The sequence below is a fragment of the Trachymyrmex septentrionalis genome, unplaced genomic scaffold (genome assembly GCF_001594115.1).
Source record: "Trachymyrmex septentrionalis isolate Tsep2-gDNA-1 unplaced genomic scaffold, Tsep1.0 scaffold196, whole genome shotgun sequence".
NCBI lineage: Eukaryota > Metazoa > Arthropoda > Insecta > Hymenoptera > Formicidae > Trachymyrmex > Trachymyrmex septentrionalis.
In genome coordinates, this window is record NW_017305135.1 from 103,927 (window position 1) to 121,168 (window position 17,242).

The window sequence follows — 17,242 nt, forward strand, 5'->3', positions numbered from 1 at the left end:
GTGCAACAGTTGTGTTCGACAACTGCGCGAGTCTATATTGTATTTTTTATTTATTTTTTTTTTTTTCTATAATACTAGAGCGCATTAAATTGCATAGAAAGAAAAACGATCGAGGGTACACATTTATGCAGAAACAATTTTTTTTTTTATAATTTTGTTATATAAATTTGGAAAATGCAATTTTATTTAAAATCAGAAATCGCATGAATGTATGACAATTTAAAATTTACTCCAAATTGAAACATTCAACTTTATATATCTTTTATGGTGTAATATGTATATCTTGTGTATTTCATGAAGAACTGTTATATAAAAAAATGAATCTTTGTATATAAGTATTACATTGTAATACTAATTACAATTAAAATCGATAGTGATAGTAGTATGTATTTTTGGATTTTTATATATAAAGTAATTATTTTTATTATGGGAATCATGATGTAGAATTTAACTTTGAAACTATGGATTCTTTCATATACTTTTTATAAAGTTATACACACACATGCAATCGCACACACACAAGAGAGTTACACACTTATAAGTACTTTATTAATAAAGTTTTTTTCTTATTAAAAATATACAATAAAATATAAAATTTATTAAAAGAAACAATGACAGGAAAAAAGAAAACGTAGGGAAGAGAAAAAATATTAATATATATAGAATCACAATATTTTGGTACATTCAGAATGAGACAAGTAAACATATCTAATAATATTTTCCATTAAGATTTTTAGGTCTGTATTAAAAATATAGTAACCATAAAAAATTTCAGAATTAATTAAAAGAGATCTCATTTATTGAATTAAGAGAAAATAAATCGCTTTTTTTATTTACAACACGTTTAACATATAATAAATTTAATGTTGTATATATAAAAATCTGTAAAAAAATTAGTACACTACGAGTAAAAAATTTTATATCAACATAATTGTGATATCACAAGTCCCAAATCGTATTATACAGTTAAATACAGTTTGATGTATGTGATAATTGTTTAGCTTTACCATTTCTTTAAAACTGCATTGATATATGCTTGATTGGTGCAATTTTCACTTTTATTTGTTGGACACGAATGAATCTTGGATCCCTCCGAGACATACGCATAATAAGCTTCGATGAGGCACACTTCTTCATACAGATCTTCCGTCGACATTTCAATGTTGCTCGCGCATTCATTCAGTAACCATCGAAAACTCCTTGGCAACATTTTCTCAAATATTTCAAAATTTTTTGACTTCACACGGCTAAAATTACAATGATACATCCAATAATCTTTAAACGGTTTAAACAATCTAAGAATGTTATTATTTAATCTTTTATCCATAATAGATTCATCGATAACCGAATCAAGTTTGATTTTATTACAAGTTTCTTTCTTAGATTGATCATTCATATCATGTCCATTTTCAAGTTTGATAAAATTATCAAAAATAGATGCGTTGGCACTCAAGTTCAATATATCGGACACCTCTGGTAACATATTTTCAATTCCAGAAACATCTGTTGAAATAATTTCAGTTTGCTTCATATAATTATCATCTTTATTTGGACTCTTTTTTTCCATATTGAGAGAAGTATCGGTTTGTTTGACAAATTTACCAAACGAATTTCGCACAAGTTTACGCTTTTGTTTCTTCGGTTGGCTGGAATTTATCAAAATAGCTTTTTTTTCTGTACTTGAGAGATTTATATTATATGCTTTACAAAACTTGGATAATGATGATATCGTTTGTTGAGGAACAATATTTTGTAGACATACATCATCATCCTTACTTTCATTATCATCCTGATTTTCGTCATCATCTAGATATCTATCTGGGATTGATAATTTACCATCTGGAAAAATCTCATGAAATATAAATTCATCGGTTAATGCGGATGCTAACGGAGGCGCTTTATGTATGATTGTATCGTCATAATATTCCTTCTTTTTTACATCAATTTTAAATTGACAGGGTATCTCCTTAAGTAGATAATCAATAAAATTTTCTTTTCTCTCACATTTCTCATCATCTTCCATAAAATTTTCTACCGTAATTTCGCTTTTCAAATTTTTTATACTGGCGATTTTTGTTTGCTCGAAAACTGGTACTATTTTTTCAATAAAATGTAAATTTGAATCAATAGAATCTATTTGAATATCATAATGTGAAATCAATTTGTGGATACTAAAATGATAAAAAAAGACAATCGATTACTTATCTCATATAATTTGTATGATCAATATAAGTTGTAAATCTCACAATATTACTTACAGTTTTGATTTTCTCAAGTATCCAATTTTTGTAGACGAAAAGTCATTTCGGAGCATATCCGGAAGATCGTATAGTGGATGCTCCAATAATTGTTGAAGATACGAATGATTTGGCGTTAATGTTGGAGAAAAATAGTTTACCTCATTCAATGGCGGAGCAATTACATTGGTAATACACTGTTTCATTGCGTAAACAAGTTCATTTGATATCAAATGCTTACGTATAATTATCTCAGGTTCTTCTCTGTCTATTTTAGAATCAACAGACTCCAAAAATTTAATATATAAACTATTAACATCTGGTATGTTTGGATTGTATTTTAACTTGGTAGGACAGTGCGCATTAATTAAGATTGTTCTTCTACATTCGATATATTTTTGCCACTCCCGAAAACTGAATAGTTTTGTATCACAGATACCTTCATCATTAACTGCACTGAAAAAAGAAGAGATATGTTATATCAATAAGAAAAAAATGATAAAGTATACATAATAATAATATAAAAAATTATACAAGAAAATCGGTACATTGCAATGTAATATTATTTACATAAGGATAGCTGCAATTGCATGGAAGACGTTTCTGACGTTCAAAATATTTTTCTAAGTTTTTTTCACCTAAACCTGCACCGAAAGTCACACACTCATTCATAATTACAGCGTATGGCATTTTATGCGAGGTAAAATATATGTCCCATTCCCCAGATTTCTTAAATACAACACCCCCAAAAGTTTGATTATATTTAGTTGACATATAATCTAGATTTTTCTTCAAAGCTTTTCGTAGGGAGCATCCTCCTTCAATATCACCCGCAATAATTCTTGATAAACCATGTTTCATAATAGATTCTCCATGACCTGTTAGAGAACATCCTACATTTCGATTAGCATATGTGCTGCAACCTAACACAGAGGAGTCGCCCACGCTACCCATTAATTTTTTGTTTAAACCACCACTTGTAACACCTGCAGCAATAGCATATCCGTCATAAGCTATACAACCAATGGTGCTCCCGCTATCTATAGATATAAATTGTATTAAAATCGTGCGTACATCGAACATATTTTCCTTGTAAGAATAGAAGAAACATAAAAATAATAATATAATATAAAAATAATATATATTTTCTAAAATATCGTATCTATAATTTACTTTTTAATACGTTCAATAACTGTTGATCTTCAATATCCAAATTAATATCAGAACAGCCTATTTTTCGCGATTCATTGTAAGCTAAATGTGCTATAGGTGCTGTCATATTTCCTTTTGACAGCCAGTTTAATTTTGCATATCTTGTTAATTTTCCTGCACCTTCCCCTACTACGATAGAGTTGGGAAAATTATCCAAAACATATCTGGCAAGAGATATTGGATGCTCTATGTCTGATATTGCAGCTACAGACCCACATTCCGATTTGAAACCATCTACTATGCTCGCATCCATTTGTACTTCTCCTATTTTATACAACATGATATGCTAATAATTTTTTATTATATGTATTTTAACGCAATTACTATTTTTGTATTATTTTTATTATACCTATATTATTTAAAACCGATCCATAACCACAATTAAAGAATTCATCGCATTCTAACCACCATAATGCAATTTCTACAGCTTGTATAGAATTTGCACCATCTAACAAACTTTGATATCCAATGGATGCTGCAGTTTTACAACTCACTATTTTTTCAATTATCGTATCATGAAAATCTCCAACATCACCATGTACAAGTATACATGGAGTATTGAAATTTTCGCACTGACACTGCATTATATTCAAATAATTACATATATATTTAAATATCAAATTAGTAGACGACAAATTTTTACATCAAGTCTATATACTATTTCTATTAATTTAATACAGATAATTTGATAGATTATTTGACAGATAAATATAACCAATTATTTGTACATGTAATATGTTGTCAGGCGAGTCATTTTTCGCGCATGAGTATTCAGTGTGATATCAACGCTATGTGGAATTTAGAAAGATTCTATTATTTTAACATTTCCATGAAAATTATATCACTTTCTTGAATAATCAATAAGGATTATAAAGCGCTGTAGAAATTTTAAGAAGACCACAAATCCTTATTACTTGCCTTATAAATATCATTTATATATATATCATAAACTATTAACTTATATCATAAGTTATAAGAACCCATTCACAATCAAATGTGAAGAGAACAATCGATTTCATTTTCTCTATATATATTGTGATTGGTCAATTTCTTATATAGCTTACGGCATAAATTAATAATTTACAGTATGTATAAATGATCGCGTTCAGCAGAGAAAATTAATCAATTAGTGCTTAGTAATTCTTTAATATGATTGGTTCCTACATTTAAATCCAGCCAAGAACTAAAGGCAAGAACCAATCATATTAAAAAATCACTAAGTGCTAACTGATTAGTTTCCTCTGCTGAACGCGATCATTGGTTGCGTTCAGCGGACTCAACAGTTGAGTGAGCGTTCGCTGTTATTGGTGTATTCTTTTAGCTCATCCAATCAGAATTTTAGATATAGAAGAATACATCAATAGCAGCGAGTGCTCATTCAACTGTTAAATCTATTGAATGCGCCCATTGATCCTTTAGGACTGACTTCATCAACTCCGATTAACTTAATCGACCGATTGTTACATTGGAACTGACCAATTGCATTTGCTGTCCAATCACAGTTGATTCTCAATCGATCGATTAGGTTAATTGAAGTTGGTGAGACTGATTCATAATCTTCTTGCTGAATCTTATAGTTTTGACGAAATCCATCTAGCCATACATGATAATGGAATCTTTATGTTCTAGTGTTGTATAAGCAAGCGCATGAGCATAATTTATTGTGTATGAATATGTGTGCGATCCATTTAACGCTGCAAATGCTTCGCTGATCAATTAGAAAAGAAAGAATTTTACAAATTGATCAGTCTATGAATGCTTGAAGCATTTACAGTGTTAAGTATTACACCTTGTGCTAAACACGCACATTCCTATATATGTATATTCCATTATACTAAAAAATTTTTTTACATACCTATTAATGTTGTCGGCAACATTACTAATTTCATTTTCTGTAATACCATCCAAACTCAATAATGTTTTCAGTATTACAATAATAAATGCCATGGCACGACCTTCATAATTAGGGATACACGATATTTTATCAAACGTCATTTTCGGAGAAGATAAACTTATTAATCTTTCAGCATACAATGATATGCCTTCTGTAAATATCATAATAAAATGTACTTTTATATATATATATATATACACGAACAATAAAGAACTTTAAATTCATACGGTTCATACTTGGTAGAGCTAATTCAATACAATATCGGTTAACAAGGGAATAAAGATCTGGACAAATTATTTTCGTGACTTCAAGAAATTTCGCCATTTGTCCAATAACATTTCTCATACCCTTGTGTGTTATGTCCATAGCTCGTGATAAGAAATTTATATCGTTTTTTGTTAAAGGTACTTCAGGAGGTATCAAGCGATCTAATCTGTAATAAGATAAACGTCCTTCCCTCCCATACCTATAAAAAATTATATATGTGAAAAAGGTACACAATAAATAAATAAATAAATAAATAAATAAATAAATAAATAAATACACACACACACGCGCGCGCGCGCGCACGCACACACACACAACTATTAAAAAAGATAAACACAATGTGTGTAATGGAATGAAACGTAAAAAAACATTAACAAATAGTGTTTACAGTAATACAATATACATTAATTCATAATCTTATTATTGTGAAACTTGAAACTTACAAAAAGATATCTATAAATTACCTTATCATATCACTTAAATGTATATCCTGATTATGAATTCTTAATGCCAAATACAAGATTGCCCATAACTTGGTAGGTGTTATTAATTCTGGACTTGTTTTATACTGAGTCGTCACATGAGTTTGTTTGTATTTCCTGCGTTTGGATTTTGACACTTTTTTTGCCATATTCTCGATTTTTTTCTTCTCCTTTTTAGCAGATGAATTAAATTTTATCCTGCATACATTGCATATATATATATAGAAAAAATATATATATATTATAAAAAATATAATATAAATATGTAATAATATTAAAAGATAATGGAGAGAGTGCAATTATCCTTCTTTCATACAATTCATTCCTTGTTTGCACTTGTTTCTTTACCTTATATTTTTAAAAGATTGTTCACTAGAATGTGCGCTACTAAATGCGTCTTCTTCTAAGCTTACTTGTGACCGTATAAGTCTATCATAGTCTGCAGTAACCATTAGTTTCTATGCACGAGATATATTACGTTAATAAATTTTCAGAAATCAGATTTTACAAATACATTACATTAGCTACGTTTGTCATATCATACTTTATTCCTATTTAATTCTTTCCAGGAGATTTCTTCGTTTGGATAGATAATTGTAGAATCTGCTATACTTTCAGTTTTTATCCGTTTTTTGGGTCTCTTTTGTGCAACTCTGCCATATAGAATTTCAGCATCTCTATAAAAATATATTGTGTTATTATTCTCAATAAGATTAATTAAAAATTTTTATGAACACACAGTTAGTTTTTACAATATTTCAAGTAAAATTCCTGAAGAAAATAAAATAAATAAAAGAAATACATTGATAAATATTTCATTATTACAGGATATTTTTGAAATAAATGGTTGATATATAATAATATATAATAACCTTTTATGATATCTTCTAGCCAATTTTGGTATCAGTTTCTTTTTTGTAGAGACAAAAGCTACTTCTAGTTTTCCCAGATATCTTGCCCACAATTGTAGCACTGTTATTTTTATATCGGCTGATACACCAAGTTCAATAAGTTCATTTGTCAAACCAATTAAAACAAAATTATATAATTCCCAAGATGTCCATCCAACCTCATCTATGCAAGAAAATATCTGAGTTGTATCTTATTGAAATGTGTTTGATTATCATTATGTTCTAGTATATATAACAGTTATTCTTTCAAAATATAAAGATAAACCTGTTCTATCACGTTTTGCACGATAGATTTTTGTTTTTTGCAACTTCGTAGTATTGCCCATAGGTACATCGTACTCTAGTTCTTCTCCAATGTCCTAAGCAAATAAAAATTGAAATTGTATTGTTAGTTCTTCTCAACATAATTATTTAAAATAGTTCCCTCACCTCTAACTTTAATAAAATTAGGCTTATTCGACGCGTTTTTGAATGAAACGAAAGAATCCATAAGAAAAAACATTAGGTCGGCTCTCGTGAATCAAGATATTAATCGTTAAAGTTGACAACTATTGAAATTAGGATTTCTGTCGTAGCGACGAAATACAGTGGCATGGTCATGCACATATACTTAAGGCTAGAATAAGTATTTTCTGCTTCAATTACATAAATTCTCTGCATTAAGAATACATATTATTTTCTATATAATTTTTGTTTTAGTTAGGTATTTGTCAACAATTTAAAAGCACAAATTCTCTGTTTTAAAAACAAATTTTCTGTAAAAATAAAAATTATATAAAAAATAATGTGTTTTTAAGGCAGAAAATTTCTCTTAAACTACAGCTGCTTCTACAAGAAACAAACGCCGGAAACTCCTTTTGGAAGCTGCAACTGAGCTGGGAAAGACTCTCTGACCACAGGAGGTCTTCTTTGGTTGATTTTTATATCCCGTGGTACTTGATCTTGCTGTAGAAATCGAAATCCGATTGGCTGAAGAGGAGGAAGGAAAGTAGAAAATTTGTATTTTTAAAGCAGAGAATTTGTGTAACTCTACCATTAATGCGACAGATTTCCTAACCTAAATATCTGTCAATTTCAACAATTAATAACTCGTTCGCAGGGCAGAGAGACACTTTTTTTTGCCAGATTTGTTCATTTTCTGCAAAAACGCGTCAACATTAAAAGTGAGGAGGCTAAATTCAACAATTACCATCGTTGCATCTCAGTATGGCAAATATCCTAACCTCAATAGTCGTCAACTTTAACGCTTAATATCTTGATTTGCGGAGCTGATCGAATATTTTTTTGTACTGATTCTTTCGTTTCGTGTAAAAACGCATTGAATAAGCCTAATTTTATCAAAATTGGAAGTGAGGGGACTATTCTAAATAATTTCAAAACGTACTCACACGCGTGTATACGAATTTGTAAAAAAATTTTACCTGGCTTTGCGTTTGACATATCATACAAAAGGAATAACCAGACGCTTTAAAAAAATCGCTACAACCACAGATTACGCACTTTAACATTTCTTTTGATAAATGTTTGAAAAAAAATAATACAACAAACAGGTTACATCGGATCACCAACGGGATAGGAAATAATCAGATAATAGATTTGTTCGCGTTGCTTGAAATCCACAAAAATGTTTTGCACTTAAAACAGGATAAATATATATATTTGGGCGTTGAAAGGAGAGAAAACGAAAATACGAAGTTCAAAAGGTGCAAGCAATGCGAACAGATTCTGATTCGATACATCGAGAATCAATTCTTTTTCACACTCGAGAATCGAATCGTCGATTTTGGAAAACTCGATTCATTGGGCGAGTTCAAGATGGCAAAGCGGCTAGGCATGCTTAATCCGCACTATAAAAAGAACAGAAAACAGAGAATAACATCCGTCATTCATAGTCTTTCCTTGCTTTAAGAGTGGAGGAAGCCTCCATGAAAAATTCCTCGATTTTTTAAAGCCTCCTTGTTTCATAAACTGATCTCAAGTCTGTCTTTCCAAAGGAAGGAATATTTTAGGGATTTTAGTAACCTACTGAAGGCAGCATGTCATAATATACAATATATGCAAATCTAACATCGCGAATTACGAATAATAATGACTATAAATTGTTGATTAAATAATATCGTGATTAAGCATTTTGCAACAATAATGGACAAAAATAAAACTAAAGCGAATTCGATTGGACGCACTCAGTGTGCACTGATGCACATTAATGCCCATTTCCACCAACGTAGATTAACTTTAATCTTAGTTCAACTTACTCTTTGTCTTTTTCTAATCTTTAGAATTAGAAATGAGCATAAAACCGCCGTACATGCACAAAGTAACGTAAATATATGTTTATAAATAAACATAAAAATTGATTAAACCGTGAAATACTCAATACATTTTATTGCACTTTTATTTTTTATTGTATTAAAATATGTATTTCATAATTCGAAATATTTGCATTTTATTTTTATACTAAAATTAAATCAGGTACAATGGCTTTAATATGCATCAGTTTAGCGGCATTTATTATGCATGAATCTCTATTACATTATAAGGTCTCTAGTTGGATCTATAAGTAACAACCAATTATGTTCATTTGCTCGGCGAGCAGGCTAGCTGCTTTGTTAACTTGAACACGCCCATTGTCGATTCAATTCCCATTTAGCATTTTTAGCCAGAATTGAGGAGATAGTAGGGAATTTTTGCAATTCTAGAATTGGAAAATATAATTATCCAGAAGAACTGTCTTTCCTTCGATTTCGATGAAACTCGTGAGGCTCATTCGACACGTTTTGGCACAAAATGAAAGAATCTGGCAGAAAAAAAGTGCGGAACTGCCCTGCGAACTAAGATATTAAACATTGAAATTGACGACTATTGAGATTAGGAAATCTGACCGTGTGCAAACTGTTGGCCTATAGTTATATTGGCCATATCGTCTGGAGTCTTAAAAATTTGAAGATTTCGAAATCAGGAAAAAGATGATGCGTAGAAATTTCATAAAATAGAAAACTAAAATAATATCTACAGATATTTTATATTTAAGACACTTATTTTATTCTTATTATAACTTACTACACATTACATTGCATATAATCACAATTAATTTATTTACTGTAGAAAACAACCGATAATTCGACAGAAGTATGTTCATTTGATGAGCACCGTGCTCAAATATTATGATGGAAACTTTCCTAATGCTACGAATGAAATTTAGACGTACAAATGGTGAACTGCGGCTAAAATCAAGACGCGCGTTTTATATCGTAACACTTAAACTAATTTCTTTGCTTCGAAGAAACTCTTGAGATGTTTCATTTGCCATGCACCCATAATCAGGACTACTACCGTCTGAGTCAGAGACCACCAGAATACACGACGATGAGTGCTTTCAGACGTTTGCCTAAATCGTTCTTCCCGATACTGAAAAATTATATATGTTTTCGTACAATAAACTCTCGTAATGTTTCTTTTTTATAATACTCGAGATATTGCTTTATACATAAAGGACATTTTTCAATAAGGACACTGTACAACAGAGTAAATTGTTATATTCTTGTTGTTTCTTCAACATTAAATAAGGATGAATTGAATTGTGTCCTTGCTGAAAAACGTGCTAAAAACTATTGGTGAATTCGATTACTCGCACTACACTGGATCGGTACATATTAAAAGCTGCTTTATACAAAATATCTGCATAAATGCAGTGATACAATATAATCAACTTTGAAAAAAAAATGAGATATATATATATATATTTTTTATTAAATAACGTGACATATCATTAGTAGATAGTTAATCGTTTAAAATATTTATATACTTTTGCATTTAACTTGGTAATTTCACGTAAAAAAGCTTTTAGTATGTACTAGTCTAGTAGTGCAAAAGCGATCGAATTCGCTATAAGTATTTTAATTACTTCATACCCTCTGATAGTTTTGCTCCTTGGTTATTTGTCCGACTTGATCTAGAAGCTGACGTATTCTAAGTTGGAGTTCTGATAACTTTTCCTTCTGTGCTACATTGGCGTAATCAATTGCATGTTCCCCTACTTGAATATCCAGATGTACTCTCTGCAAATGAAATATATTTTCCAATATATGTGTGTGTCCTTCATTTTTATTTGTTTTCTTTCTCGCTTTGATTCGTTTGGTATGACAATAATTGTACAAAGTATGTATCTTACCAATTGAGTACCGCTGAACCAGGCAGTGCTGTTCGAATACAAGCAGATTACGTGTTCTCCTGGAGTATGCGAGGTAAAGGAAATTCGACCTTCAGAACTATAAACTCGTGAAAGAATAGGTTTGTCATCGGGATCCTTTACTTCAACGTGCATACCAATGCCAGGACTACTTGGCATGAAACCTCCGCTTCTTGGATCATAAAGTTCTACTTTGTAATTGACTGCAAATTGCGAAATAAAACATATTTGTCATTGAATAAACGAATAGGCGAAAGTAGGAAGCGCAATGTATCTTGTTTAATTCATTTTCTTTTAGTAAATTTTTAATTCTGATGATGTGATTCTACTCAGTGACGCAATATATATGGCTCCGGTTTTACTTTATGTAAGTTTTATATTATTATTGTATAAGGTAATATTTTTGATAATCATTGGGCTATTCATTACATAGCTAATTTGGCATTTGAATAAAGAAGAATGAACTAAATTGTCGGGAATCATCAACTTGGAATTTGCGTTATTTATGTAATTTCGAGGTATATTTTATATTGATAAGGACCCGAATTGAAGTTGAAACGTATATTATATATGTTTTGTTACATTTGCACGAAAAGTAAAAAATTTCTGTGCAACCGAATAGCTGATGTAGGCTTTGATGGGCTTTTTTACATTTTTCACTGATAGATTCTTGAGGCTCTCGAGCCTCATTATATATATTTGTTTCAATTTTTAATAATATAATCGAATGACAACAATTGAAAAAGAAGCAGTAAGTGAAGGCTATTGAAATAATGAAATTATTGAATTTTTACCTAAAACCGTAGTATCATCGGGGATCTCTTCGATGAAGCATTTCCGCTCGGTTTCACCGATATGAAAATATAGTCCTGTTCCAAATTGGAGGGTGCACAGAAAAATGGAAACAATACTTCCGTATTTTAACATGGTTCGCGTAACAGTTTATCGCCAGTGACAAGATTAATTGTGAAATCACGAATAAACGTTCGCACGCATGCCAGACGAAAGCTAACGAAATCCAATGAAACCGGAGCAAACTGGAGTAGAGGCGACCATACGGAATACACGTCACCTTCGAAAAGCAAGACTGAGTAAGATCAGCTAGGTTCTTCAATTAAAGTCTTGAAAACAAATTGATTGTTGGTCAAGTAGACGTCACGTCGATACACGTAACTGTACGTATCCTGGTATCTGCAATATCTACATGCGGTACCGTCGAGCAGTTATAACTGGGGAATATCTTTCCTGTATACGTAGACCGTTTCGTTGCGCTGTAATCGCTGGAATTGGCTAGGACTGTCCTAAGTTCCAGTCATACCTAACCAGAAGAAGTCGGATCGATACAAGTTGTCAAGAGTTGTCAAATTGGAGCAAGTTGGAGTAGAGGATCTTCTTTTTGAGCCTCCTTGAGAATGGATGTCGATCTGTTGATATATTTCTCCGTAGCAATCGTTATACTAACTATCATATGTACTGCTCTTTTACAAGGTAGAAACTTAAATAACCCACTTTCTCTTAGCTTTTTACATATCAACTCGTATTTTTTTCTTGTCACTATGCTCCGTCTCATTTAATCTTTAGATTGAGAATCAAATGATGTTTACTAGCAACATTTAATCGAATTGACGAGTTATATTCACAAAAAACTAATAGTGGAAATTAGAAATATATATTAGAAATCTGTCTCGTTTATTGAAGAAAATTGTTACACGTGTCTCACATCAGTAAACAAATAAATACATTTTAGCCTTAGCTAAGCGGAATGAACGAGCCAACGTCCAAAATGCTGAGGTGGAACCTCAGGGTCAACCTAGACAGTTGAGGCGAGTAGGCGCTATAAGGAACGCCAGACGTCGTATGCAGGAAAATGCTAATCATGCTAATTACCAACCTGAGGAAAATGACAGACAGATCTATCAAGATAACGACGAGGATGAAGATCATAAGATAGGAACGAAAAAACGGGCAAAGTTAGCGGCTAAGGCAGAAAAGAAGATTCAGAGAGAAGCGGCTGAACGAGAGAGAGAGGAACATAAAAAAAGAGAACAACTTTTACAAGAGGAAAAAGATAAACAGGCTGAGAAAGAGCGTGTTGAGGAGCTACGAGCAGAAGAAGCAGAAAAGAAAGCTAGAGAGGAAAAGGAAAGACAAGAATATGAAGAATATTTGAAGATGAAGGAAGCTTTTAGCGTGGAGGAGGAAGGTTATGAACAGGAAAACAGAGAATGCGAAGAGAACTTGTTGCAAGAATTTCTTGCATATATTAAGCTTAATAAAGTGCTAGTTTTAGAAGATCTAGCTGCACATTTTGGACTGAAAACAGCGAACGTAGTAGAAAGAATTCAAGAATTGCAAGCTAATGGTAATTTAACTGGCGTAATTGATGATAGAGGGAAGTTTATTTACATATCGGAAGATGAACTTGAAGCTGTTGCTAAATTTGTGCGTCAACGTGGTCGAGTTAGCATCACTGAATTAGCTGAAAATTCGAATAATCTAATTAATTTGACTCCTGCAAAAAACAGCATTCCTGCTAAATAAATAAATGTTATGCCAAGTTTAATAAAGAATGTATATTGTATTATTCGAAATATCTAACTTTGACTGGGTTGGCGTTCTCTATTTGATTTATTAATATTTTATTATTAAAATTATGCTATTTTACCGATTGCAATATTACTAAACGAATATGATTATTGTGATATAATTATATAATGTTTGTAAATATGATTATATAATATTTGTAAATATGTTTATTTATATAATATCAATTTATTACAATGTCGAGAGTAATTATGAATTTTAATCATTCTCCTGTATCTCTAGTCTGCGATTCTTGACGATAATGTCGAAGCATCGTTATAGTGTTGCGTAGATATTACTTTTTTTTTTCTAACGATCGTTATTTTTTCTTTTTGTAATGGCAAAAAAGTTATGATATATGCAAAAAAATAAAGTATTAAAAGACATAAAGCGAATCGGACAATCATAGTATACAAACGTATGTTGCTTTCCTTGATGAAATTTTTCTCAAAATTTTTTACATAATTTTTCAGAATTTTTATTTAATTTTCAGATTTTTCAGAATTTCCAAATAACTTTATAATTTTTTAGAAAATTTCTCAAATTTTTTAATATAAATTGGAACACTTTTCAGAAGTACCGAGAAAGTCGTAGATATATCTTTCTAGAATTCTTCATATATGTGAATTCTGAAATATAATATTCTAAGACTTCTTAAAAATTTCTCATTCTATAATTTTTTATAAAATATCTCTTATAAAATCTGACAAAGTTTAAAGTATTTTTTAAAAATCATAGAATAAAAAATCTTAAAATATTTTAGAATTTCCAAAAGGTTGAAATGGATTCGTGTGATCATTTTTAAAATTTAAAATTTTAATTTTTTTAAATATTAAATTGTGCATATTTTGAAAGCATATAAATAAAAATATATTTTAAGTCTACAATTCGATATGTGATGTTTTCCAACTTTATGTTAATGATAGATACAGGGTGTCCCAGAAATAGACCAACTTCAATATCGTATTCTACTATTCCTAAAGATGAAAAAGGTCATATAAACATATACATCCGGAATTTCTTCCAATATTTAATTTTATTTTTAATAACTTATTAATAATTTTTTAATCTTATACAACTACTCTTATTATTGTAATGGCTGAGGACGACTAAGTAAAGTCGAAACGTTTCATTTATTAATTATTGTAAAAAAAATTCTTACATCTTTTATGATATAGATTAATGTCTTAATAAATTGCATCATCTTATTTTTAAGCTCGTGTAATTTAAGGATTCTTAATGAATCGTTAAATTCTTAAAATATAAAATTATAATATGAATTATAAATATGTGTAAAATTTTTTATTAATTTTCAAGCCGGTGAGTCAAAATGCAGCAATTGTATATTTTGCTTTCTTTCGATATGTAAAACATAGCGACGGAAAGGAATTTTACAACGCGATGTGCGTCCTGACGACATGTGGAATCGATGTTGCATCAGATTCTAGTTTACCTTAAGCTGCAGGATCTACATGTTGATTCTCATTTTTCCCTAAGAATGTATAATTTATTCTGCAGTGGATACGGCTAACACAATTACGATTTAAGCGCATTATAATCGCGATACGGAAAAATTGCGATTTAAACAAATTTTCGATTTTAGAATATTTTCTTTCCGCTTCGGTTTACTTTCTTTCCGAGATCCTCATGACGTTCTGACATATTTCCGCGTCAGAAATATCTACGATTCTCAGTTTCTGACTCTGTAGTTTTTGCCTAATCGAAAAAAATTGCAAGAAACAATAATTATTCATATAAACGAATAACAAAACAATTAACTTGCAATTAAATTACTATTATTATTGTAGATAAAATGAAAGATTTTTGGGACGGATAATTAAAAATGAGAGAATTTTGAAATGAGATGAAAAATATATATTTCGCGAAAGATTAATGAATATTAAACAATTCTCGCAAAAATACTGCAACCGTGCGCGTTATCTTTCCATCGAATCCTATATATATAATTATATAAATATTAATAAAGACCTCCTCAAGAATGATAGTTTCCGAGAAATACATTTCAAACGATATTCCTTGCTAGTCATAGGATGGAAAGTTTGTTTCGATTATACACATAAGTGTTTCTATACATATGCGCATCCACATGTCCGTATTTTATTGCTTAAAAAAGAAAATTGTATCTTGTTGGTAAAATTAAATTACATTCTTATTGTATCGTTCTATTTAAGACGAAGTCTTCTTTTCATTAGTAAATGAACCTGCTTTGATGAAATACGAATGCAATATATGTAGTTACATTATAGAAGACATACGAATTAATAAGAACTAAAATGATTACATTGAGAAAAATAGTCCGGTTGAATTAAATAGTAATTCTGTGGTGGAAAATGTACGAATCAGCATTTTCTGGTACATCAACTAGAATTCTAGTTGAGATAACTAGAATTTTGATTGATATTATTCTGGTAAAAATAAGAATAGATTTTATCAGAAATATTGTATTAAGCAGAATTTCGGTTATCTTAATTAGAGAATTCTAATAAATTTAATTTAAAAATTAAAAATTCTGATTCGTTCATTTTCGACCAGAAATTTTTTCAGTATTAAAGGAAATTAAAATCTTAAAGGATTCCGTACATTATTGATGAATCAAGTGTTTCATTAATATAAATATGATTTTATGGTTCTGTCATTTTACTATATGCGGACATATTTCTCGCGACCCTGATAAACTATACAGGGCGTCCCAGAAATACGTGGCCAAACTTTGATATCGTATTCTACTGTCCGTAAGGATAGAAAAATGTCGTAGATCCGGAAATTCTTCCTTTTTTAGACAGCGATCATTATTCTTGATCAACGAAATGATATGATATCGTCTCTAAAAAAACAACGAAATTATAAGATCATTCGATCATATCTTTCACTTGAAAATTTTTATTATTTATTTGCAGTAAAGTAGTAAAAATGCACGAGCTTGAGATATTAATTTATTTTTTGTTTAAGGTTAATAGAGTTCGACCGAAATTTCGATTTTGGTTTCTGTCAGTTTCGATCACAAAAATCAGAGTTTCGGTTTGATTTTGATTTCGGCCGAAATTAAGAGAAAAAAATTTCAATGGGTAAAACCAAAACTGTACAAGTTGCAACGCATTGGTGAGCGTTCAAAAAACAACTGTTCGATTTTAATGATTAACTCGTTGATTAAATATAAATCAATTTGAGTACAAACTTTAATATGATCCTAAGAATAAATGTGATTTGATTTCTTTAAAAGTTGAGAATACAATATTATTATATTATTATTGTTAGATATTTTAATAAAATCTTGTTTTTTAAAGAAACGCATACATAAATTTGTCATGATTTCTGAAAATCATACGGTCTCTGTAAAATTAATCCAAAAACCAAAAATGTTAATTTTGAAATTGAATGACAACCGAATATTCGTTTTCGGTTTCGGTCGTAAGTCAAAATATAGTTTTCACTGGACTCCAAAGGCT

At 30.3% G+C, this 17,242-nt stretch overlaps 4 protein-coding genes across 4 annotated transcripts; 1 reads left to right on the top strand and 3 right to left on the bottom strand.

Annotated features, from left to right (window-relative positions):
• Positions 1-974: 974 nt before the first annotated feature.
• LOC108747162 (TATA box-binding protein-associated factor RNA polymerase I subunit B) lies at positions 975-8,599 on the bottom strand. The gene is made up of 10 exons (XM_018484454.1): positions 8,425-8,599; positions 7,269-7,362; positions 6,965-7,166; positions 6,637-6,769; positions 6,441-6,550; positions 6,075-6,290; positions 5,580-5,809; positions 5,305-5,494; positions 2,259-2,693; positions 975-2,171 (listed from the first exon to the last, which is right to left on the bottom strand). The coding sequence occupies exons 1-10, from the start codon at positions 8,509-8,511 to the stop codon at positions 1,004-1,006; spliced, it is 2,865 nt and encodes a 954-aa protein (XP_018339956.1). The 5' UTR covers positions 8,512-8,599; the 3' UTR covers positions 975-1,003.
• On the bottom strand, positions 3,400-4,080 carry LOC108747182 (isoaspartyl peptidase/L-asparaginase-like). The gene is made up of 2 exons (XM_018484503.1): positions 3,799-4,080; positions 3,400-3,713 (listed from the first exon to the last, which is right to left on the bottom strand). Exons 1-2 carry the CDS (start codon positions 4,031-4,033, stop codon positions 3,400-3,402), a joined length of 549 nt encoding a protein of 182 aa, XP_018340005.1. The 5' UTR covers positions 4,034-4,080.
• Positions 8,600-10,104: 1,505 nt separating the features above from the next.
• On the bottom strand, positions 10,105-12,339 carry LOC108747179 (transmembrane emp24 domain-containing protein eca). The gene is made up of 4 exons (XM_018484496.1): positions 11,987-12,339; positions 11,175-11,395; positions 10,915-11,061; positions 10,105-10,411 (listed from the first exon to the last, which is right to left on the bottom strand). The coding sequence occupies exons 1-4, from the start codon at positions 12,117-12,119 to the stop codon at positions 10,262-10,264; spliced, it is 651 nt and encodes a 216-aa protein (XP_018339998.1). The 5' UTR covers positions 12,120-12,339; the 3' UTR covers positions 10,105-10,261.
• Positions 12,340-12,487: 148 nt separating this feature from the next.
• Positions 12,488-13,743, top strand: LOC108747177 (DDRGK domain-containing protein 1). The gene is made up of 2 exons (XM_018484494.1): positions 12,488-12,680; positions 12,940-13,743. Exons 1-2 carry the CDS (start codon positions 12,605-12,607, stop codon positions 13,731-13,733), a joined length of 870 nt encoding a protein of 289 aa, XP_018339996.1. The 5' UTR covers positions 12,488-12,604; the 3' UTR covers positions 13,734-13,743.
• Positions 13,744-17,242: the final 3,499 nt, after the last annotated feature.